Genomic DNA, 25,397 nt, shown 5'->3' with positions numbered 1-25,397 from the left:
ATTATAGTTTTAATAAAGGTAAAAGTAGAAATATTGATTAAAAGACGGCTAACGGAACAGGTAAGGTGTTGCCTCGTTCACGCTCCGCCCACTGGTCGTACAGCTGTTGTTGTCAGATAACTGTTATCTATACATTCACAACCACACACGAGGAAAATGGTATATTTCAGCAATTGAACAGGTAATAACAAGTGAGCTGAAGGTTTTATTCAGTTATACAGTGTTTTCGGAGTGTTTGTTGTCAGGGTTTGTTTTAGTTCTGTAGACGTCGCCACACCCACCTGCTGCCAACATGAGACTGAGCTAATACTGGCTATTTAATACTAGTTTAACAAGAATATTTACAGTATATTTTTATTTTTTACATCTCTTAGATCAGTTTCTGAGTTTTAAAACTATTGTCTCTTGTACTAATCTTCTAATTTACTTGTTCTGTCTGTTTCAGGGGTCTGATCCTATGATATAATCCTGGGATACAAGTACATTCACTTTAATTTCAGGTACTTTACTTTAGTATTCTTTGTACTTATATTGAATTGAATTTTGCAGATAAATATGGCACTTTTTACTCCACTATATTCAGTGCTTCCTCTAGTTTTCATCCCCTTCTTCTCCAGTGAACACCAGTATTTTTCCACATCAATTTTAGGGACAATCTGAAAAACTCTCCTCTTCTCGTTTAACCTTTAAATATCTAGATTTCCAGTGTTTGTTTTCTCATCATCTAACATTTGGTTGATTTATCACCATTGATTGCACTGGGTTACAAAAAAATGTTTTTAGCAAGTTGTCTAGGTTTTTTCAACTGAATTAGGAGCATTTTGCACCGCTAAATCCAAAAATGACATCTGCTTTTCTCAATCAGGTCAGGTTTTTTTGCTAATTTGATTTTGAAAAATTTGATCTTCTCACAAAATTGATTACATTTTTGTGACTTTATCAGTTGATTTTTTTATTTAGTTCTCACACAAAATAGGTTTTAAGAGAAAAAAATCATTTTCTAATAGGATTCCTGTTAGGTACAATGGTGTATTCACCGCAGATGTAGCAGAATACGTCAGGCTTATTTGTGCTAGATCTTCTAGTCGAAGCCATTTCATTCACCTGTAATATTAAAAAAAAAACATTAATCATAAATTGTCAAAAGTAAAATCTTCAGAACTCGTTTATTGCAAGAAATATGAAAGAATTTTTTATCATATGATATGAAAATGCCCATAAATGTAAGCAAAAAATGTTAAAAAGCCAATATGTAGCATAGTTCAGAAAGCTGACCTGATTGAGCAAAATTAATGTGATTTTTGGATTCAGCACACCAAAATGATCGTAAATCAGCTCAAAAAACTTAAACAATAATTGTTGTTGACCAGTGTAATAATATTATCCTTTGCAGTTCGCATTTTTCAGTGTATTTTCCCATATTTCATTTACTAATCGTATAGATGGTCATTATTTATTATTAGGTTTTATTGTTATTATCAGATTTTATTGTTATTATTTTTAATGTAGGATTCATTTTATAGGATTTTTACCATGTACATTGCTGGACCTGAGTACTGATTTCATTTCATGTACACACTACATGTAATGACAATAAAATGAACCTTGAACCTTGAAAAGCTCAGAGGAAATTCAAAGGTTATAATATAAAAATAGAGAAAACTGAAAAACTGAAGAAAAAATATAAAACAGGGTTCCTGCAGCATCTTAAAAAGTCTTAAAAGTCTTGAATATACAAATCTGCATTTAAAACCTTTAAAAAGTATTAAAAAGGTATTAAATTTGATATGGTTGGTCTTAATTTACATTGCCATAAACTTCTTGGCTGTATTGTGTGTATCTGGGAAAGCTGTAAAGAAAGTCATGTTAGATTATTCAGTTCCACCCATTCCAACCTGACAATTTATATTGAAATTAGGAACCAGTATTTGCTAACTTTGCAGCCCCTGGTGAGAAATGACTCAGCGTTGGAGTAAATCAATACATTTTCCTACATTCTGTGAGTCACAAATTTTTGCCAGTATGCCAGCATTAAATTCTGTTCTAATTAGTCTTAAAAAGGTCTTAAAAAGTCTTAAATTTAGCTTGTAGAAACCTGTAGGAACCCTGTAAAAACAAGCATCTTTAATCACTGTCATGTGTCAAACTACATGGGTTTTGTTGATGACTCAATGTTGCAGAAGAGGACGGCGTTTTCACATTCATCAGCCTCTGAACGTCCAAATGAGTCATATCTGATGACCATAAAAAGATGACAAACTATATTTTACCTCAGTTATTTATACAAATTGCTAGGGTTAGTGGTTCAACATTTATTAAACATTTTAGATCAGTAGATGCTTTTGATTGTTGAGTGGCTGTTTATGGCATGAAAGGTTAGTCATTTGAAGGGTTAGCTGATGTACTGCTGCTGATTTATAATATTTAACTAAATATGAAGTAGTTAAAATAAGCTCTATTTTAAACATGCACATCCGTAAAATGCAACATACACTTTAAAATCAGTCCTAAAACAACATACACACACATATACAGTTAATGTGTTTTTGCTTTTATTGTTTTACGGCTGTTCTCTAGTTAATATCTAACTTTATTATTGCTTTGCTTTGTATCATTTGTCATCTCAAACTGACCTTTTTTTTTTTTTTTTTTTTAATCTAAGACTGATTTGGTTATCATTTGGCCTCATGGTCAAAACAAAACTTCCTTGTTTTGTCTTTTCTGTTAACCCATAAAGACCCAAACAGCTACTGGCATCTAAAAGCATCTACTGATCTAAACTGTTTAACATCTGTTGATCCACTAATCTTATCAATACTTTAAATAACTGGTGTAAAATACAGTTATTCATTTTTTCATGGTCATCAGATATGACCCATTTGGACATTCAGAGGCTCCATAGTTACCATGGAAACACCGTCATCTTCTACAACATTGATTCCCTGGTAAAACCCATGGAGGTGAATCAATGACAGTGGATGGAGACACTTGGTTTATGTTTAGTTAATGATATCTTTGCTGAAAAAGTCACCTTTTCTTCAGTTTTTTCTGTTTCGGATATAATAAACCTCAACTTTAATCTGAGCTTTTATGAATATCTACATGATTAGCAAATTACATATATGAAAATACCTGAATTTCAATGAAAAAAACACAAAATACAAATATACAAAATATTACAATAAATGGTGATAAATCACTTGAGGACGGTTAAATATAGAGAAAAAATAATTTTGGAACTGCCACAAATGTCACACTGGGTCCTTATTGGTTAAAGTTGAGGTTTATTATGTTAGAAACAGACAAAACTGAAGACAAAGTGACTTTTTAGCTGAATATAAACCAAGTATCTCCATCCACTGTCATTGATCCGACTCCATGGATTTTACTGGTGAATCAATGTTGTAGAAGATGACGGTGTTTCCACGGTAGCTACGGAGCCTCTGAACATCCAAATGGGTCATATCTGATGACCATGAAAAGATGACAAACTGTATTTTACACCAGTTATTTACATGTATTGATAGGATTAGTGGATCAGAAGTTATTAAATATTTTAGGTTAAATATAGAGAAAAAAAATCATTTCGGAACCGACACAAATGTCACACTGGGTCTTTATGGGTTAAAATACTTTATAAAAATCTGGTTTTAAAACTGCTATACAACTACACTTCTTCTTCTTGTTTATCTTATTATTATTATTCCAGCAAAAATCTGACAATGAACCATTATTCTATAGATTTTAACATAAATATCTGTACTTTCTACACCTAACATTTTCAAAATAGGCTTTACCTGTGGTGCATCTCGTGGAAGAGCAGCCATGGCTTTAAGTGGGGCCCCAGCGATAGGGGCCACCCATTTGGCTACTAAGGTGGAGCTGACCATATCCTGTGAGAACCTGATGGACATGGACGTCTTCTCCAAATCGGACCCTCTGTGTGCGTTGTACCTCAACTCTTCAGGGTCGATGTGGTACGAGGTGTGTGTGAAGTTTCACTGCAGATTCACTCATTTTAACCTTTAACACATCATTTCACATGTTTTATTGATTTTTTTTTTTTTGTGTGTGTATGTGTACATCAGTTTGGCCGCACAGAGATGATACTGAACTGCCTGAATCCAAAGTTTGCCAAAAAGTTCGTCCTCGACTACTATTTCGAGATGGTGCAGAGGCTGAAGTTCTGCGTGTACGATATTGACAACAACACCTACGACCTGGGTGATGATGATTTCCTCGGGGAGCTCGAATGCACCCTAGGCCAGGTAAACTTCACTTTAAGCTTTGTTTCTCCACTATGTCAGAGGGGTCAAACATAAGGCCCACGGGTTTGTGAAATGCACAAATTACACTGAAGATATTAACAATTAATGGTGTCAAAATCATTTTAGTTCAGATCTATAGTGGGTTGGATTGGTAAAATCTATATCATAACACTGGAAGGGCTCAGAGCGTCTGTGTGTGTGTATCAGCACAATTCTGACAAAATTTAGACATTTTTACCTGGCTAATTTGGTACCTACAGCTGACGAATAGTCCCATCTCCACATTAAATATCTCTGCAAGTTGATAGGACAAACATTTTTGGAGATATCAGTCATTTTGGAATACAATTACCTTAAAATCACGGAAGCATGGAAGCAGTACCACGCTGCATGACGGGACGTTAAGTTAAGAACAGGAACGCCGCATTTACTTGCTACATTCCCAACATATCGGTATCAGGTTATCCTGCCCCCTCAAAAGAAAGTCTGTGAAGTTTCAGGAAGTAGGGAAAAGGTAAATGAGCTTCACGACAGCGGGAGACGTAGAGGAATTAGTAACGCCTGTGAAGTTTCATTTTCATGTCATAAAGGGAAACGGGAGACGTAGTACGGAATGGTCTGTGCGTACCTATTGAGGTATGCACGGCATGGACCCCCCCCAGGTGGTTTACGAATCATTCACACACACCCGTCTTACCAATTATTCACCCCCCCCACCTTGTTCGTGTGCTCCATAGCTCACAGTTTCATTCTGCAGGAGCACCTGCATATTAATATATGAACTGCCGGTCACATTTTAAAGAATTACTCACCAAACAATTTTTATGTAAGTACTTATAAAATATAGACTAATGACTTTCCCCAATAGTCTGCTCTCCCTACCACATCTACAACCCATGGTTCCCCACAGGTCACATACTGATACTATATTAACAACTTATAAATAATGACAACTTCAAATTTTTCTCTTTTAGTGTAAAAAAGTAAAATTACATGAAAATGTTCACGTCTATCCTTTCACAAAAATGGAAATAGCCTGAACATATATGAACAACCTGAAATGTCTTAAGAGAAGTGAGTGTAATTTTAACAACATTCTGCCTGTTACTAAATGTTTTGTGTATTTGTAGATCCACTGTGATCTGTAAATTGTAATGCACATGTGTTAATAAGAAGATAAGGCATAGTATTTTTAAAAATTACACTTATTTTTCTTAAAAAATGTCAGGTTGTCCATGGTTGTTCATGCTATTCACATTTTTTTTTTAAAAGAAAGTTTGTAGATATAAACATTTTCATAATGTAATTTTACTTTATGTTTTACTCTAAAACACAGAAAAGTTTGGAGTTGTCATTATTTACATGTTATTATGTTATATATTTTACTGGTTCAGCCCACTTCAGATCATATAGGGGTATACAGGGGTTGGACAAAATAATGGAAACACCTTCACCTCAAGATGATAATGCCCCAATCCATACAGCTAGAATTGTTAAAGAATGGCATGAGGAACATTCTAATGAAGTTGAACATCTCGTATGGCCGGCACAATCCCCAGACCTCAACATTATTGAGCATTTATGGTCAGTTTTAGAGATTCAAGTAAGACGTCGATTTCCACCGCCATCGTCTCTAAAAGAGTTGGAGGGTATTCTAACTGAAGAATGGCTTAAAATTCCTTTGGAAACAATTCACAAGATGTATGAATCAATACCTCGGAGAATTGAGGCTGTAATTGCCGCAAAAGGCGGACCTACACCATATTAAATTATATTTTGTTGATTTTTTAAGGTGTTTCCATTATTTTGTCCAACCCCTGTATGTGGCCCCTGAACTAAAATGAGTTTGACACCTCCACACTATGTTGTCATGTTTGTGTGACTCAGCTAATGCTTTGTTTGTGTTCAGATCGTTTCCAACAAACAGATGACTCGATCTTTGCTGCTGAAGAACGGGAGGCCTGCAGGTCGCGGCACCATCACAGTGAGTGGAATTCATGTTTCAAGTTATAAACAGATGATAAGATTTGACTGACTGTAATCTGGTTAATATTACACTAATGCATGGTTGAAATATCTGGCTATTGTATAGAATTTTATAGTTGTTTGTACTTTTATTGGTTTTTTTTGTATGGAACATCTCCTGTGGGACAATGGATGGAAGCTGGCCATTGGCTAAAATCTGGAGCGTTTACATTCATGTAAAAACATGTATGTTCATTAATGCTCACTGTCCCGTTCAAATGAATAAATTGACAAGTAACAACAGGCCAGTCAGAATAAAAATACCTCATGTAAGGTTTAAGGTTTAAGTTGATTCAGTCATCTTCCATCATACAGAACATACAATCAATTAGGTTGATTTATAGTCAACCGACTGTGAATTCTGTTGAGACTGAACAGGCTTAGGCAGAAGCTAAATGCTTATATACGCCTCGCCTACAGTCAAATCAAAATCCGTTTTAGGCACCAATCAATACATCAAAAATCATTCTTGTATCCCTCGAAAATATTTTTACAAGCCAGTGTTTGGAAAACCATTCATGAATTACACATCCTTAAATGTATATTTATGTCATTCCATAATTTAACTGCAATAACAGAAATACATCTTTTTTTATACATTTAACAGCTTTTTGTACCGTAAATATACAGGGTGGGGAAGCAAAATTTACAATGAACATTTAGTTGTTTTTTCTCCGCAGGCACTACGTCAATTGTTTTGAAACCAAACATATATTGATGTCATAATCATACCTAACACTATTATCCATACCTTTTCAGAAACTTTTGCCCATATGAGTAATCAGGAAAGCAAACGTCAAAGAGTGTGTGATTTGCTGAATGCACTCGTCACACCAAAGGAGATTTCAAAAATAGTTGGAGTGTCCATAAAGACTGTTTATAATGGAAAGAAGAGAATGACTATGAGCAAAACTATTACGAGAATGTCTGGAAGATACTATTAAAGAAAAATGGGAGAAGTTGTCACCCGAATATTTGAGGAACACTTACGCAAGTTTCAGGAAGCGTGTGAAGGCAGTTATTGAGAAAGAAGGAGGACACATAGAATAAAAACATTTTCTATTATGTCAATTTTCTTGTGGCAAATAAATTCTCATGACTTTCAATAAACTAATTGGTCATACACTGTCTTTCAATCCCTGCCTCAAAATATTGTAAATTTTGCTCCCCCACCCTGTACAAACACCTCTGAAATCATACCTGCTTTGCCGTATCAAACAGAACTTTTTAACACAGTCTGGGAGCGACCTTTGTTTGGCTCGGAGCATTATTGGCACAGTTTTGTAATGAAATAAGCCATTAAATTTCATAACATGGGAATTTAGATATAAGCACATCAACCAGAGGAGACTCAAATGAAAGGTAGTATGAGGTCACATGAAGAAACATGAAAAACAAAGCTGCTGAATGGCTAATGACCCAAAAGTATCACCAGAATCTTTAAAATAAAGACATCTGATCTTTTGTCAAAGTTGTCAGTGTATTGTGTTGCAAAGATATGAACTAAAATTATGTTCCTGTGAATGTATGTGACCACTAGAGGGAGTAGTGAGTCAATCTGCCAGGCTCTGAAAGTGGTGAAAACTAAATCCAAGGCTGAGTTAAGGATGAGAACTGATAAGAAGCAACTTCTGGAGTTAAAGAAATTGACAAAGTAATAAAATCTAGAAGCACTGTTGTCGTTTTCACCACTTCACACAACTATAAATGAAAAGAACGGAGTTTGATACTGAGATGTCAGCGTTTCTTCTACATGGCTGAGTTTGATTATGAGGCTTATGAAGGTATAAAGTTATTATGGGATGTTATTATTTTTGCTAAGTTGCCATTTGCTGCTTCATGGTTCAGACTAAACTATGACAGTTCTTTAGTGCAGCTATTAACAACACAAACCCTACATTAAACAGAGGTGATCTGTGGTTTTACTCTGGCATATTTTCTGTCTAAAAACAGAGCTAAGCTAACCGAGCTATAATGTAAACTATCAGCTGATGGAGCACATGAAGATTATAAGACACAGTGTCTATTTTGAGTGACTGTCAAAATAAGAATATATGAGTTTTAGTTTGAAGAAGAAAATGGTGATGATATAATAATACAGATATGTGTAAACAATGAGCTTTATACTTCATTCAGTAGGTGATACCGTCTGTGGATATATAATGTTGATTTGTTGGTGATTTTGAACCATAATTTCAATCAAACCTTGCATTATAATTTGTTCACGCCAAAAAAAGAAGCACATCTTTTTTTTTTTTTTTTTTTTTTTTTATCCCAGAGCACATTTTGAGTTTGTCTTGGTCATCTTAATAATAAAAAGCCAGAATTCAAGTTCTGCTCCTCTTCTTCATATTAAATCAGCGTCCATGTGAACAGAACTATTAATTGAGTATTGTCCATGTAACTGCAGCCGTTGTTTTATTTGGTGGAACATTTTAAGGCGTTATATTTTAATCAGTGTAAAAAGACCAAAATTGGAAATCAAGATTAGGTTTTTCATTTCAGTTCTATTTATTGTGAAAAGCTCTTTTTTTTTAAACAAATTGTGCACATTAACTCCCTTATTATTTGTTGGTATCGCACTTATGCAACACACAGGTTAAGTAAAGAAAATTACTTTTTTTGGCGCCACGTCTCAAAGCTCTAACAGTTCAGCAACTCTTTTATTTTTTACTTTATCTCTGATTTTATTTACAGATCTGTGCTGAGGAAATAACAGACAACAGAGCGGCACAGTTTGAGGTATCAGCCCGCAAACTGGACAAAAAGGTAGCAACTCTTTGGTTTCACATTTTTGGTTTTTGTCATTCGAACTCTGTTAAGTAGTTGAAATGATTCCGTACATGTTGTCGTTTCAGTATTTGTGGTGGTCCGACCCTTTCCTGGAATTCTACAAACAGACAGAAAGGACGTGGCAGCTCGCCCACAGGACAGAGGTACATATTCATTACACACATACTTAACCCACTTCACTTTTATCTTTACATTAAACTGTTGTCGTGAGCTCCTTGTTACCTGTTTTACATCTTCAGGTGGTGCACAACAATCTGAATCCAGTGTGGCGGCCATTTCGCGTATCGTTGCGAGCTCTTTGTGGAGGAGATGTGGAGAAACCTATAAAAGTAACAAGAAAAATCTCAGTTTTTATATATTTTCAGGCTAATGTGCTAGTTACACTGCTGCTTACTGACCACGCTGTGTAAAAATACTAGTCCTCACACTAGTTTGACTGACCACGATATTCAAGCATACTAATCCCTGTTTTCTTCTTGTAATTTCATTTTCTTGCTCCCAAACTAAAAGCTTGTGGCCCGCCTTGATGAGCAATGTGTGAATGTGTGCACGTGTCATGATGGCATCGCACAAAGGTCTGCAATTTTTTCTGTTCTTTTTAATTTAATTGATTAACTCACATTTATTTCCATTAGAGTATCTTTTTAGATGACGCTGCATTTAGTATTTACAATACATTCCATTCTCTAGGGATGATTTTTCTGCTTTGTTTGGGTAAAATTTTTAGGATGACTCATGTCCACAACATCCTTGGTAAATAAAGGATTCTGTAGAGTCACAGGATGTTTATGCAGAGGGTAGTTTCACTGATTTCAAGTGCATTATGAGTCAAAAATTTAAAACAATGAAACTAAATCACAGGCTAGAACATCACACACATCCTTGAACTATAGCACAATCCAGCTCCCAATAAATACCAATAAAATAATTGTAAAAATCTGAAGATCATTCATATCTTACTTTTATTTTGAAGAGCTGCCTGCAGGTAACATGTTTTCCTTGATTTATTCACGATGACAAATGAAATCCTGTACTGTATAAACATCTGGAAATATTCCCTCAAGTCAAAAGCGTAAAAATTTAGAGGAAAATCAGTTCTCACCAACACTCAAAACCCTATAAATCCTCTCTCAGTTGATACATATTTTTTAATATTGTTGCTGTTATAGCTCAATATTTTCTTACAAATACATAAAAGCTCAATTCTTTGTTGCAGAACAGTAGGAATAGTACGCATTTATTGCAGTCGCTACACAGTGTAACATTATTTTAGTCATTTTAATGCCTCATCTAGTATTTTATCGAAGATCAGAAATACATGTTTTGTGGTCATATGACTGTTGAGTCAAGTACCAGCACTGGTTTCAAGTATTTTTCCCTTAAAGAAATGGTAAAATAAACACAAGTTTAAGGTGGTTTTTGCTGTTTTCTGCTGAAGAGTAAACATGGATTGAGGAAATGGGAGAACATTTTTTAGATAAATCTTATGAAGCAGAAATATAACTTATCCAATCCAACTTTATGTGTAAAGTACTTTAAAATAACTGCAGTGGACCAAAGCACTGTACAGAAGAATAAATAAAAATCAGAATAAAAGAATATAATACAAGAATAGATTAAAAAACATAAAAAGCTGTGAAATCATAAACCATAAAAATAAGAACAATAAACCAATACCAAATAAAACGATGTATTACTATTACTTGTGTAATAGATCCACTGATTGATAAAATGTGAAATAACGTCTTATACAACAGCTAGTATGGACTGAGCAGGGGATTGAATTATTCCTCTGTTTTAAGCGTAATAAAAACAAAATGTTCTGCTCATTCTACTCTGTTTATTACAGCCATGTGTAAAATACCTTACAGCTCCACCTGCTGGTAACACAACACAACCTAAATTATTTGCTCAAAACAAGTTTATAGAAATAAGCATAATTTGCCTTTTTATTTCTGCAGCTTTACAGATTTTCTCAACATTTTATGGAAGTACAGCTCCTGCCACATACTTTTTACCTCAGTTTTAATCCCAGTTATTTCTTCATATTTGTTTTTGTTTTTTTGTTTTTTTTGACAAAAGACTTATTGCAGCACTAATCTGTCTTGACTGTTGTCTAACATCCTTATCCATATAGTTGTTAGTGTTAAAAATTAACTAGTGGGACAGACTCCCTTCTATTATGTCATGCATCTTTCTCTAAAGTGACACTAAAGCATTTATAGATATGCATATAGGCTGTAAAATCCAGTCATTAGACCATTGTCATAGACGTTACTCTTTTGCGTTCCTTAACCTGCAAGTTGCACCTGACATACAGTACAGTACTGTGGACAAGTCTTAATGTTGTTTTTAAAATGTATTTCCCGGTCTCTATTAAAATACTACAATGAAATAGAAAGGAATAGCGTGAAAAACTCACCAAAAACCTACATGTCTTCTACAGTAAACAGTATTTTGTGCTCTCTCTATTCCCATGACAAAAAGTAGAACAAACAATAAGAAACACTGGACAAGTGTTGGTGGAAAACACTAGAAGATAAGTTCAGTAAATATATGTTCAATACAAAGGATGATCACACTAAGTACTAGTCAGTCTGCTGTTCTATATTTCACTTATATCTTTTTACAGAGGCTTAGAAATGTAATATATCATTATACTTTTGGTAAAAACAAACCTACATCTGGCGTAAAACATTAACACAGTACTGTATATGGGTGTCTTTTAATCATATTAGCCAATTATTTCAAGAATCACATATTCTTCAGGTGGTTTCTACACATTATACTGTGAAAAATATGCTGTATTTATGCTAATATTGCGTCCATCGCCAGGGAAAGTGTTGAGGAAGTGTGAGATTTTTCTGTCTATCTATAAGATGAACACATCTCGACAGAACTATAACTTCTTAAATAGAAATGCCAGATGTCAATGACTGTGGTTGTTACAGATCTTTTGGTTTGTCCTCAGGTCGAGTGTTACGACCATCACATCAATGGCTCCCACGCTCTTATCGGGAGCTTTAAAACCACACTCGCTGAGATGCAAACGGGAACGTCCACTTCACCGGTGAGACTTCTGTGTTTTAAAAATGTCGCCTACCTCTGATTTTAAAGGAGTGATAGTTAGCTTTTTTTAAATGGAATTATGCATTTTAAAACATTTCCCTGCGGTCTACATAAACTGTAAATGCTCTGCTTGGGTCTGAATTCTTCATTAATTTAACTCCACAGGTCCATTTTTAACTCTATTTCTGAGTAATGACACCAGAAAGCTCATTTTGAGCGTTGGCCCTTTAAATGCAAATGAGCCACTTCAGGCCCCGCCCCCTCCAGGTTGTTGGCTGTGCTGCTCTGTCCTGTTCAACCAACAACTGAACATTTTAAGTAATCGGCTTGAAGTTTGGTCATATTTTCAGTATGGACTACAACTGCTGCTGCTGATAAACAATTATGTCGTACTCGGAGGAATGTTCGTCGGAAGTCTGGACCTTATATGTGCAAATGTTGTGACATAACTAGTTATAAAACGTAACAAATTAAGAAGGAATTAAAACAGATTGTAGAAATGAACTCCATTTTTTCCAAAATGAATATAAAGATAACTTTGCTGCACCTGGAGGGTTCAAATTCAAACTTTATGAACTATTAGGGTCCAAATACATGATTAAATGAACCAAAGACTAATAAAAGTGGGTTTAGCAAAAGATGACCCCTTTAAGATGATTGTCTGGCTTTAAGAATATCCTCATGTTGTCACTTTCAGGCTGAATTTGAGTGTATCAACCCCAAAAAGCTGAAGAAAAAAGACTATAAGAACTCTGGTGTCATCTGCATCAGGCGCTGTGAGGTAAAAAAAAAAAAAAAAAAAAAAAGGCTTCACTTTCAGTATATTTTATGACTATGATTCATCTTTTTTTTTATATAATTTTATTTTTATCAGGGAGGTCATACATAGTCCAGCATTTTACAAGATCTCTGTGATACACACTAGAAAGAAAAAACACAAGACATGTTTCAACAGCGATGATCTTCCAACCCCTGCTCTCCCTTACATTTTCCACCATGTTTTAAACAGGTTTATATACTACTAAACAGTTGAACAATGGCTGTCATTTCCACTCATCCATCCTTAAAGATCCACATACAATACAATCCACATGATATTTCACTAAGTTATAGCAAATCTGGTCTCCTGGGTCTAATGTATCTAATCCATTTAGCCCACAGTCTCAAAAACTTTTCCATTTGCATTTTTAATGAGAATGTTAGTCTTTCCATAAAATAAACATCATATATAATTTTATACCAATCATCCAATGTTAGAGCATCTGGTTTTAACCATTTCCTGGTCAGGGCCCTCTTCCCTCCGACCAGTAATATTCTCATTAGGTATTTGTCTGCTTCAGTTTGAACATTCATTCCCACCCCCAAGTACATTGTCAAAAATTCAAATGATACGTTATTATGAAAAATAGTTTTTAAACTCTTATGAATTTCTCACCAAAAAAAATATTATTTTGGGGCAGCTCCAGAATACATGGTGATGATTGGCTATAGTTGAACCACATGACCTCCAACAATTCGCCCCCACACCTTGATGTTTTTTTGAACAGGGGTAATAAAAAATATGATTCATCTTTATTATTAGATCATTTATAGATGCTGTCATTACAACAGATTTACTGTACCTCATGTCTGTGATTTTTCTGGTGCTCTCACTGTACTCAGTTTATTTGTTTTTCCTTTCAGCTGGTGAAGGAGTTTACATTCCTGGATTTTATCATGGGGGGCTGTCAGATCAACTTCACTGTGAGTGAGGAAATACCAGGAAATAATTGTTAGACCACTGTGACAAAGCAGTGAAAAGTCAATATTTGTCATTTTGACTTTAAACATAAACCCCACCCATTTTGGATCAATTTATTGGATTTTAGTTAGTTATTTGATGAATTTTTGGGCCCATATGTCTCTTAATACAGTACTTCCTTTTCTTTATTAATCTTTGTTAAATACATGTGAAAAAGCTGCAAATGAATTGCCCATTTGGGATAAATAAAGGTGTCTGAACTCAACAGAACTAAACGTAACAAAATTATCAGCATTTTCTTGTGTTCAAAAAGACAAATGAAAAAACAGTTTCTGTGCAAAAGTCTTATTCCACCTTTATCTTTGTTGTGTTTTTCATAATTGAAATGAGCATACATATTTATTTCTCATTCTCTTTTCCTCAGATACAAGAAAATACAGGAAATATGTTCACAGCCTTAAAAGACACACAAAAAACTTAACTAAATGTGTTGTAAAGGTTAAAGTCACAATTTAGTATGACCTCTGACCTCATGGTAAGATGCAGCACAAACAATTAGAAACATCTGACATGTGTTGAATGAAGCCTGGTATAAAACATCAGAAAATTAATGCTGTAAATCTCATATTGTCAGAATAAACGGGTTAAAGACATGTTGAATGCAAAGAGAGGTCGCACTAAATACTACTTGGTTTATAAAAGCTGTTTTTTCCTTGCTTTTCCTGCTGTACACACTTCACAGATGTCCAGATTGCATCTTAATACAGAGACTGAGAAATGCATGTGTGGCTTTTAGAACTTTATTAAACCAACAAACCTAATACTGGTCTATGATTTTTGCAGAGGACTGTATTTACACTTTAATATAAAAAATGTATTTCCTAACCTGCTAGTAACCTAAATTTATGGTCATGTCATGCTGAAGAGCAGTTTAGTTAAGGTTAATTTTACAAAAAGAGATCATAAAATGTCAAATTGAAATTCTATAATATTGAATTCCTGTAGAAAATCACAGATGGTCTAATGATTATTTCCAAAACAGTATAAATAAATTAAATAAATACATAATATAATATATATGTACACTTTTAATTGCACAATTCTTCTATTTCAAATCAATCACATTCTGATTGTTGCAAAATGATCTGTGCTTTGTGTTGATCTCATTATTGAAAATTACTGACTTTAAGGTTTTTGGGGGTTTTTTTACCTCTGAAAATTAACTTTGACCCTGCATTGATTCTTATCCTCTTATATACTTGGACAAGATTGCCATAGACTTCACGGGCTCCAATGGGGACCCCAGGACTCGCGAGTCCCTCCACTACATAAACCCCGAGGGATATAACGAATACCTGAAAGCCATCTGGGCCGTGGGGAATGTCATCCAGGACTACGACAGGTAAACATCCATGTGTAAGATTAAGGAGGATCTATCAACAGAAATGGAATATAATCATTGTGTTTTTTCCTGATATGTTTCCACAGCTGCTCAGAATGGAATTATTGTTCTTGTTAAAATTTTACAGCAAGTGGCATTCAATATTAGGTTCCTTATTATCAACTGTTATGTTTGAGTGTGTTCAAGAGTTAATATCACCTTAATAAAAAACAAAGAACAGATGAATCTACTCAGGGTTTTAACATTTTAGCAACTGCTGAAGACCAGGGTGATGTGATGTGTAAATTATCAATACTACAAAAATACTCTGAAAAAAACAAAAAAAGAAGAAAAAAACATTAATTTTGAAAATATTTCCATTTACAAAGTATCCAAATAAAAGGATATGAATAACCTGAAAAAAAACCTGACATTTCTTAAGAAAAATAAGTACAATTTTGACAATATTATGCCTCAAAGTTTCATTTATACACATGCTTTACAGATCAGATCTACAAAGGCACAAAACCTTTAGTAACAGGCAATATATTAGGCTATATATAGGCATTTCTGGTTGTGCATATTTGTTCAGGGTGGGTTCACATTTATTTTCATAACTTAGTGTTATTTTTTTCACTAAAACAAAGAAAAACATTTTGAGTTGTCATTATTTATAGGTTATTATGCTATTATTTTACTTGAGATCACATTGGCCCCTGAACTAAAACAAGTTTGACATCTTTGACCGTCAATATCTCAGTGTAATTGTTGCATTTCACAAATTCATCCCACAGGCCAGATTAGAACCTTTGGTGGTCCGGTTTTGGCCACCCCTGTGCTGGATATACAGTATATATAGCAAATAAATATATTAAAACACTCTATTAAAACACAGTTAGAACAGTAATTTGTACAATATGTGCTAGACAAATATTATCAATATAAGTAAAAGAAGAAGTTGAAGTTTATTTTTCAAAGGGACGGTGCATATTAATAAACACAATATGTGCCAATATGCAAGATTATAACCGAGGCTAATTTCCATCTTTAGTCCCAACATACAACATAGTTCACATTAAAACAGTACAATCCAGTGCACTCATTTAACTGACAAGTAAAACACACTATACATTTATACAAATAAAACCCATTATACATTTATGCTGCTTTGTACACAGCATACATACAGTACATACACACACAAATTGTTTCTATTGTTCTATTGTTGTGAATAAAAATAAATTGGAAATACATTGTTGTGCAGATTATGATTCAATCCGGCAATGTGCAACTTCACCACTAGATGGCAATAAATAACACTGAACCTTTTCTACACTCCATCAGAGGACTGTACTCATCATGCTATTAGTCACATAATATGTTCGTCAGTGTAAAGGATAGTGTTGCAATGAGTGAAATCGCATTTTGCTGTAAGACTGTAAAATACATTATTTGGACTACACACCCAAACATCATCATCCAAACTTTGTCTCTGTGGACTCAACCTGACCAGACTTCTGGTTCTCTTTCACCTCTTTTAACAGAGATGCAGCCAACTGAGCCATTTCATACAAAGAATTATTTTGTAAACTGACAAAGATCATATGGTCCTGTGGACAAGTAGCAGGACTTTGCCTCTTTATCAAAACACTTTCAGTCAGTCTGTCTTTTCTTGCAGTTTTCACACCTTATAGGTCTTATATTTAATGTTAAATCATTCTGACGCAAGTGATGTGATTATGATTATTTTCTCTTTGTAGTAACAAGATGTTTCCTGTATTCGGTTTTGGAGCCCAGGTTCCTCCCTCCTGGCAGGTATGGTATGAAACATGATTGAAAACCTGTTAATCAAGGACTTCTCCACTCACTCTCTAAATGCTTATGTTCTACATATTGAATTTAAGCAGTTTTAGTGAATCTGTTTGCACAAGATCCAACAGTAAGTCTACTTTTTATGAAGGCTTAAATTGTTAGAAATTTGCATTAGTTTTTGTTTTAGTTTAGTTTTTTAGGTGGCTTTCGATTTCAGTTTTACTAACGCCGTAGTAGGTTGTTTTATTTTGATTTTGATAAATTAACAGTTTAGAATTAATAGTTTAGTTGTTATTGAAGTTTAGAGTTTGCTGACAGAGATCACATTATGCTATTATGTTACTTCAACTATTTATTATAGAATTGTTCAATCCATACAGCGGTAAAGGGAGGAAAATGATCTCATCCAGTTGATGGATCATTTTCAGGTTGATACCACAGTTTAGTTTTTAACATGTCAAGAAGAGTTAGTTTATATTTTGTGAAAATTGAGATTTTCTTAAACTAAAAAAAAAAGTCGATTGAGCTGAACTGAGCTAAGACTCAACTCAGTTTGGTCCAACATAAAACCTTTACAATCAAGGAGAATTTTAACAGACCTGCATAATATTTGTTAAAAAATAAAGTGGAGGAAATAATGCGACATAATGATGCAACATAACTGATGATTTACCAGCATCTGGAATAATTTGACAAATCTACAGTCTACAAATCTCTCCAACACTACAGGCCAGTGACAAACATGTTATGCACAAGAAGAATGAGCCAACTTACTATTTACAACACTAAAAAACGTATTAAAAAAAAGGATAAAAATATAGGAAAAATGTAATCATTAAGACATAAAAACTCCTTAATTCAGAACATCGTAATTTATATTAAATGTATCTGAAAGCACTTATGTCTGATACTAGATATATATAAATTGATGTTGACTGTTACATATTATTTGACTTATTTCTATTTTATTCTTAAATCATTCCCACAGGTTTCCCATGAATTTCCAGTCAACTTCAATCCATCAAATCCATTCTGCGCAGGTGAGTTCAAGTGCGACTGTATGTGACTGTTACGACCTGTGGTGGTACTAGTACACACATACCCGTACATGACTTGTGTATGTATATGTTGTGTTGCAGGTATAGAGGGTGTGGTCCAAGCCTATCAGCAGTGTCTACCTCAGCTGAAACTCTGGGGTCCCACCAACTTTTCACCCGTCATCAACCATGTCGCCTGTTTTGCCAGACAAGCGCTCAGACAGAACGTGGCTTCGGTAAGTAACGAAACAAAAAACTGTATGTGCCTGTTGTGTAAGTCATCCACATACATATCAGATTGTTTGCAGCAATCTTTATTTTGGGGAGTCTTTTAAGTTGCAGTATAGAATTTAATCACAGAAATGGAATCTACAGAGCCTGGCCAGTAAAAAAGTTGGGCACTTTAATATTTTGTTGGATAACCTTCAGCTTTGATCGTGGCACAAATCCATTTCAATAAGTATATGAAGTGTCACATTTAATTTCATCCATAGTTGCATTAACTTTTGGCGGAGTTCTTGTATTGATGATGTAGAGCCAGACCACTGTGTAAATCCTTCAGGTTCTAAACTGCAGTAATTATCCAGTGGAAGGATCTGAGGTACAGAGGTGTCAAAAGTATTCCCATTCATTCCTCAGGTAGGACTATAGATACTAGGGTTTAAAAAGACTTCTGTAGAAGTTCAAGTATCAACTCAAGCTTTTTACTCAGTAGAAGTACTGATTTCAAAACTACTTAATAGTAATAATACATCAAACTAATATAGCGCTTTTTTGGACACTCAAAGATGCTTCACAAACAGACAAAACAAAAAGAACAAAGACAACAAAGGGGCTCAAGAAAATGCAAGTTTGAACAGGTGAGTTTTGAGTAGTGATTTGAAGTGAAAACTACTTAACCCATAAAGACCCAGTGCTACTTTTGTTGCAGTTCCCAAATTCGTTTTACCTCTCTATTTTAACTTTCTTAAGTAATTTATCATCATTTATTATACTATTATCCCCTGTATTTTGCATTTTTTCAGTGAAAATCATGTATTTTCCCATATTAAATTTACTGATCATGTATATTGTCATAAAAAACTCAGATTAAAGTTATTATTCATATTATACCAGAAACAGAGAAAACTGAAGAAAAAGTCACATATACAGCAAAGATATTAATAACTGAATGTAAAAATGTCCATCCACTGTCATCGGTCCAGTTCCATGGGTTTTACTGGTGAATCAGTGTTGTAGAAGATGACGGTTTTTACACATTCACAACGGAGCTTCTGAACATCCAAATGGGTCATATCTGATGACCATGAAAAGATGACAAACTGTATTTTACACCAGTTATTTACATGTATTGATAGGATTAGTGGATCAGAAATGATTAAACATTTTAGATCGGTAGATGGTTTTTGGTCACCAGTGGAGGTTTGGGTCTTTATGGGTTAAAGTAGGAAAGTAAATGTAAGAGGAAACAAATGCCATTAGGACAAAAGCTTAGGTGGTGCCACAGGGGCCTATAGTGCACTACCCCACCTCCTCAAAAATTTTTTTTCTAAAGGCCATAATAACTATAATGTTATATTAAAATGTTAACGGTGAAAAATGTGAGATGCACTAATATACCTATTTTAGCCACATTTATGCCCATTGAAAATGAATGCATTTTAGTCCAACGCAAATGTATTAAAGTACCATATATGTGCACTACTGAGCCTTGACATATGTTTTATGGAGTGGAAGATATGGTGACTAGTTAAATATAAGTATTGGAATGGTGCAAAAAGTCTGGTGCAGTGGATCACGTACAAACCAATAGAGTGTCGGAATGGTATATGCTTATACTTCTCATCCAACCACAATCAAATTCACTCTATGATGCGCTTTATCTGGATAGTGTTTTTTTATTTGAACAATGACAAGCCACAATGAAAACAAGCCGAAATGAAATAGGAGTAACCAGGCTATTTTTAAAATGTAAGGAGTAGAAAGTACAGATAATTGTGTGAAAATGAAAGGAGTAGAAGTAAAAAGTCTGCTGAAAAATAATCACTTCAGTTAAGTATAGATAGCCAAAAGTTCTAATTAAGTAAGGTAAACACTTGACACCTCTGCTGGAGTATTTGCCTAGTTAAATCCAGGTGGGAACTCTTTTTTTTTTTTTTGACCGGTCTTTGTATATCACTAGGAAATGACTCTGAGGCATGAAAATGAATACATTTCCCTGAACTAAAACACTTTCCCCAAAAAATAACAACAAAATATGAGTAAAAATCCATTCAAGAACACCTCTATCTTACATTGATTTTGAAGAGAAACTGGATGTATTTATGGCATTAGCTAGAAACCTATTCCATATAATAAGTTAGAAATCAGAAACACAAAAATGCAGAAAAAGTCCATTCTTAAAAATGGGTCAAATACCTTACATAAGGGAGTTGTCTGTGTGCAGTTTCTTCACAGTTCACCCAACAAGTTCATTCAGTTTCTGTCTCCATTTATGTCTTAAGTCCATTGTCAGGACTTGACAGCGACAGGGGAACAGGTTACACAGTGATCTGCAGGTTAAAGAGGATCAACTGAACAGTTTTAGTGTGGACTGACTCAAAGAATCACTCTGAACTGACTTATATACATGCTAATAACAACCACAATGCTATAGGAGTGTTGATGTTAAAGGGTTATTTTTATGTCCGTATCACTCACTCCTCAGTGTAATATTATCACCTGAAATATGAGTAGTTTTGTTTTTGTTTCCTTCAAATGAGGTGTGTAAACCTATAGTGTTTCCATGTTTCTGCAGTTGTTCAGAATGGACCTCTTTGTGTTCTTTCTGTTTTATCATGCATCTATCATCCAGCATTAAGGTAAATTAGCGTTCATATGATGCAATGTTTCTCATACTTTTTCTGTTGTGCCCCTCTTTGTAGGAAGGAAATAATTATCTGGCCTCCTTAACCCCAGTCAAATTATATCAGTGGTTCATCTATAACTTTTATTCACAGAAACATCAATATTATAACCATTCTCACACACACACACACACACACACATACACACACACACACACACACACATATATATATATTATAATTTGATCTGAAAATCAAAAACAACTCAAATTTTTGCTTTAATAATACAAATAAAGTCAACCAGACTGCTCCCTGAAATTTTTTTCCAAATAAAAATACGAAATGTTCAATTATCTTGTTATAATTATAACAATGAGTCTGTTTATGTTGCACATATTCTCAGAACATTAAAGTGCCAGCTGTATAAAAACAGAAATGTTGCACATTTTTCTTTTCGCTTTTTAATGTGATTTAATGTGTTTATTATGTCAGGACTCATCGGAAGAAGAGACTGTATTTCACAATCAGACGTCCCTACCAAAATGAAGGATAAATAAAAAATAACTAATTTAGTTATCATCACTTACTGTGTTGACAAGTTTCAGTATCCCCTCAACTAAAAAGTCCAAATCAGACATAACAAGCACTGACTTTAACAAATGTATGTTTTGGAGTCTTTGTAGGGGATTTCCATTAAAGGTTGAGCAGTTTGATTTAGAATTTTGCTGCTATATGTCACTAAATATTTAACATTGACCCTTTAAACTCTTGTATTATTAAAGCAAACAATTAAAAATGTTCTGGACCAAATCTTTCATTTATTGTGTAAAATAAGGTTAATGATAAGGTAAACAAACTTGTGATTTTAATGAAATTGAATGAAAATGTGTTCACTGATGTTCAGTCGAACAGTGAACTCACGTGTTGTGTTTTCTCGGTGCATCTGCAGCAGTACTTTGTGCTGCTCATCATCACTGACGGAGTGATCACGGACATGGACCAGACACGAACCGCCATTGTCGAAGCCTCTTACCTTCCCATGTCCATCATCATCGTGGGTGTGGGCGGAGCAGATTTTAGCGCCATGGAGTTCCTGGACAGCGATGATAAGTTGCTGCGTTCGCCCTTTGGTCACGTCGCTGCTCGAGACATTGTCCAGTTTGTGCCTTTCAGACAGTTTCAGGTAAACGTCTTTAACCCTTAAAAACCTAAACATCCACCGTCAACCTAAAGCATCTACTGATCTAAAATGCATAATAAAGTCTGAACTACTAATCCTATCAAAACATGAAATACATGTCCAAAATCAAGACAGTATTGGACAATACTGGACAACTCCACTCAGCCACTCCATGATGTACTGGTCAGTCACAGAAGCATGTTCAGTAAGAGACTTGAGTCCACCCAGATGCACCACTGAACAACACAGGAAATCATTCCTTCACCCATCAGACTGTTTAATTCTACCTTATAACCACATAATTATAATTACACACAACTATATTTTTGCACACTTTTTATGAATATTTCTTTAATTGTCATATTGGTAATATATTGTCTAGTAGATATTGTACAAATTGCTGTTCTAATTAAAAAAAAATATGTTTATTTATTTTTACTTTTTTCTTTTTCTGTTGTATTGATAATTTCTTTCCTGCTACTTTGTATTATACTTGAATAGAGGGACAGTAACACCCAATAATTTCCCCCTGGGATTAATACAGTATTCTGATTCTGAAATAATTCAGGTAAAATGCAGTTTGTCATCTTTTCTTGGTCATCAAATGTGACCCGTTTGGATGTTCAGAGGCTCCGTAGTAAACGTGGAAACACCGTCATTTTCTGCACCGTTGATTCACCAGTAAAACCCATGGAGTTTGATAAATGACAGTGGTTATAGATTCTTGCTTTTATGTTCAGTTAATGATATATTTGCTGAAAAAGTCAAACTTTCTTCGTTGTTCTCTGTTCCGATATAACAACCAGTAAATTTGCTCTGAGCTTTTATGAACATCTACATGACCAGTCAATTAAATACAGGAAAATGCATGATTTACATTGAAAAATGCAAAATACAGAGGATAGTAATATATAAAAATGATGATAAATTACTTAGGAAATGTTAAATTATACAGAAAAGTTTGTTCGGAAGTTGCCCGAAAAATACTTTGAGATCTTTAAAGGAGTGATATTTTGCTTTTTTAAATGGCATTGTGCATTTTAAAATATTTTCCTGTGGTCTACATAAACTGTAAATGCTCTGCTTGGGTCTGAATTCTTCATTAATTCAACTCCACAGGTCCATCTTCAACCCTATTTCTGAGTAATGACACCAGAAAGGTCATTTTGAGCGCTGGCCCTTTAAATGCACATGAGCCACCTCACGCCCCACCCTTTCCAGGTTGTTGACTGTGCTGCTCTGTCCTGTTCGACCAACAACTGAACGTTTTAGTTAATAAGCTCGAAGTTTGGACATATTTACAGTATGGACTACAACCACTGCTGCTGATAAACAATTATGCCATATTAAGAGAAATGTTCGTCAGAAGTCTTGATGTATATATGTGCAAATGTCTTTGTAGACGTAACAAATTAAGCACTCAGTTTTTGCTAAATTGAATATAAAGATAGCTTTGTAGCCCCTGGAGGATTCAAATTCAAACTTTTTTAACTATTAGGGTCCCCAAATACACAAATAAAGAACCAAAGACTAATAAAAGTGGGTTTAGCAAAATACAACCCCTTTAAGGGTTAATCATTAACCCTTTCACGAATGAATTATGAGAACCTTAATCAAGATTTTTTTCCGAAGTGTTTTTATTCCTCTTTAGGCATGAAAAAAAATGCAATTGATTTTTTTATGAACCTATTTTTCATGTAGTTACAAAAATGTCCACTCAGCTGGACACCATGTGTTTAATTTTTGAAGCAAAGAAACATGTATTTGCTGATATACTGTGAGAAAACTATGAAAAAAAAACATTTTTAATGTTGCTAATCTGAGGTTTTCTCACATTTTAACATACCTGCATGGAGATAATATGAAAAAAATAAAAAAAATAAACTAAATAACTGTTAATTACAGTCTAATAACACTTAGCAATTTTTTTTTAACACTCAAACATGTTAGTGCAGATCAGGTTTATCAAGAACAACAAAGTTACAGTACTGGTATGAATTGCAGTGTTTGGGATGATACGTAAGTGTCCACTGTGTTGGCTGATATGGAACTGAAACAACAAAACCCATGAATATACAAGAGAACAGCTGGAGAACAACTGTCCACTGGAGTGACCACTGTGCATGAAAGGGTTAATGATCTCAATTCTTGTTCTTACTTCCATGATTGTTCTTTTTATTATTATTTTTTTAATTACAGGGGAGCAATGTGGCTCTGGCCCAGAGCGTCCTGGCGGAGCTTCCTGACCAGTTGGCCTCTTTCTTCAACTCTTACAAGCTGAAACCTCCGAATTCATCTGATGTCTCTGCTCCGTCATAGAGCGATGGGTAAACCTGACCCAAGTACCTCATATTTACTGCTTACTCGCTGCTGACCTTCAACTCCTGCACTTTTCTCTGCTCATGCAATAAAGATTTACTATTTTTTTTAGCATGTGCTATATTATATAAATGTGTTGTAAAAATGCAAAATAAAATATCATAATGAACCCCAAATTTGTGCCATATATGTTAAAATTTGATTTCATTTCAAAGTATATTCAGCTAAAAGTAGACCTGTAAAAGACATGGTAGTTTTTAGTGCATGATGAAGTAATTACAGTCTCCTCATAAATGTGTAACATGACTTGGCTGCTCTAAATGTTGCTATTTTCTTGTATAATTCTTGCATAAAGTATCAGTGTTTTTCCATTGTTAATATTTCCCTAGTGTAACTTTCCCTGAACTGTGTAACACTTACGTCTAACTTCCTGTTTCAGTTATTTTTACTTACATCCATTTCAATCCATGTTAAGTACAAACAGGTTAAGTTGTGATGGCGATTATGGTGTAAACCTGTAATAAAACACCACATGACTGTTGGTAAACTTTGGGGTATAGATGATTTAACAGATCAAAATGACAGACTTCATCTAACATTTAATCTCTAAACTTTAACCACATACTCAGCCATAGACTTTTTTTTTTTTACACTTTTGACAGGAAAAATCATAACTGACAATGTATTTTTTCCATGTTCCCTATTACTAAGAAATAAAACTATCAAACTCCCTTTAAATTTAATCCTGTTTTTATTATATTTTACAATGAAATATTATTGCTGTTTGACATGTCCAAGACTCTGATATAAATGCTACATAACTCCATCATGTATTATATGGAAATATCCCATGTTTTGTTGTTTTTTTTTTTCATAAATTACAAGTGACAACAGTGTTAAAATCCAGAAAATTCTTGAACATTTGG

The 25,397-nt window shown here is 34.3% G+C and overlaps 1 protein-coding gene across 3 annotated transcripts; it reads left to right on the top strand.

Annotated features, from left to right (window-relative positions):
* Positions 1 to 89: 89 nt before the first annotated feature.
* Positions 90 to 24,625, top strand: LOC115410985 (copine-3-like). Of its 3 annotated transcripts, none has more exons than XM_030122864.1 (17): positions 90 to 181; positions 446 to 500; positions 3,791 to 3,984; positions 4,089 to 4,268; positions 6,178 to 6,252; positions 8,991 to 9,062; positions 9,152 to 9,229; positions 9,326 to 9,415; positions 12,058 to 12,156; positions 12,853 to 12,936; positions 13,839 to 13,898; positions 15,165 to 15,298; positions 17,038 to 17,092; positions 18,078 to 18,129; positions 18,229 to 18,362; positions 21,922 to 22,155; positions 24,352 to 24,625. In XM_030122864.1, the coding sequence occupies exons 3-17, from the start codon at positions 3,826 to 3,828 to the stop codon at positions 24,469 to 24,471; spliced, it is 1,626 nt and encodes a 541-aa protein (XP_029978724.1). In that variant the 5' UTR covers positions 90 to 181; positions 446 to 500; positions 3,791 to 3,825; the 3' UTR covers positions 24,472 to 24,625. The 3 variants fall into 3 exon arrangements, with proteins under 3 accessions (XP_029978724.1, XP_029978726.1, XP_029978725.1); XM_030122866.1 differs by lacking the exon at positions 24,352 to 24,625 and adding an exon at positions 20,981 to 20,987 and having other exon boundaries at positions 21,922 to 22,030; XM_030122865.1 differs by having other exon boundaries at positions 130 to 181; positions 446 to 479.
* The last annotated feature ends 772 nt before the right edge of the window (positions 24,626 to 25,397 follow it).

The sequence above is a fragment of the Sphaeramia orbicularis genome, chromosome 20, assembly GCF_902148855.1.
Source record: "Sphaeramia orbicularis chromosome 20, fSphaOr1.1, whole genome shotgun sequence".
Lineage (NCBI taxonomy): Eukaryota > Metazoa > Chordata > Actinopteri > Kurtiformes > Apogonidae > Sphaeramia > Sphaeramia orbicularis.
Note: the sequence above shows the minus strand (reverse complement) of the source record. Positions and strands in the feature narration are given on the sequence as shown.

Excerpts from the sequence above, each read along its gene's own strand:
- LOC115410985 (XM_030122864.1), top strand. The coding sequence starts at position 3,826 with ATGGCTTTAAGTGGGGCCCCAGCGATAGGGGCCACCCATTTGGCTACT. Across the intron at positions 9,230-9,325 it reads AGCTCGCCCACAGGACAGAG|GTGGTGCACAACAATCTGAA; the intron begins GTACATATTCAT and ends TTACATCTTCAG. Across the intron at positions 13,899-15,164 it reads GCTGTCAGATCAACTTCACT|ATTGCCATAGACTTCACGGG; the intron begins GTGAGTGAGGAA and ends TACTTGGACAAG.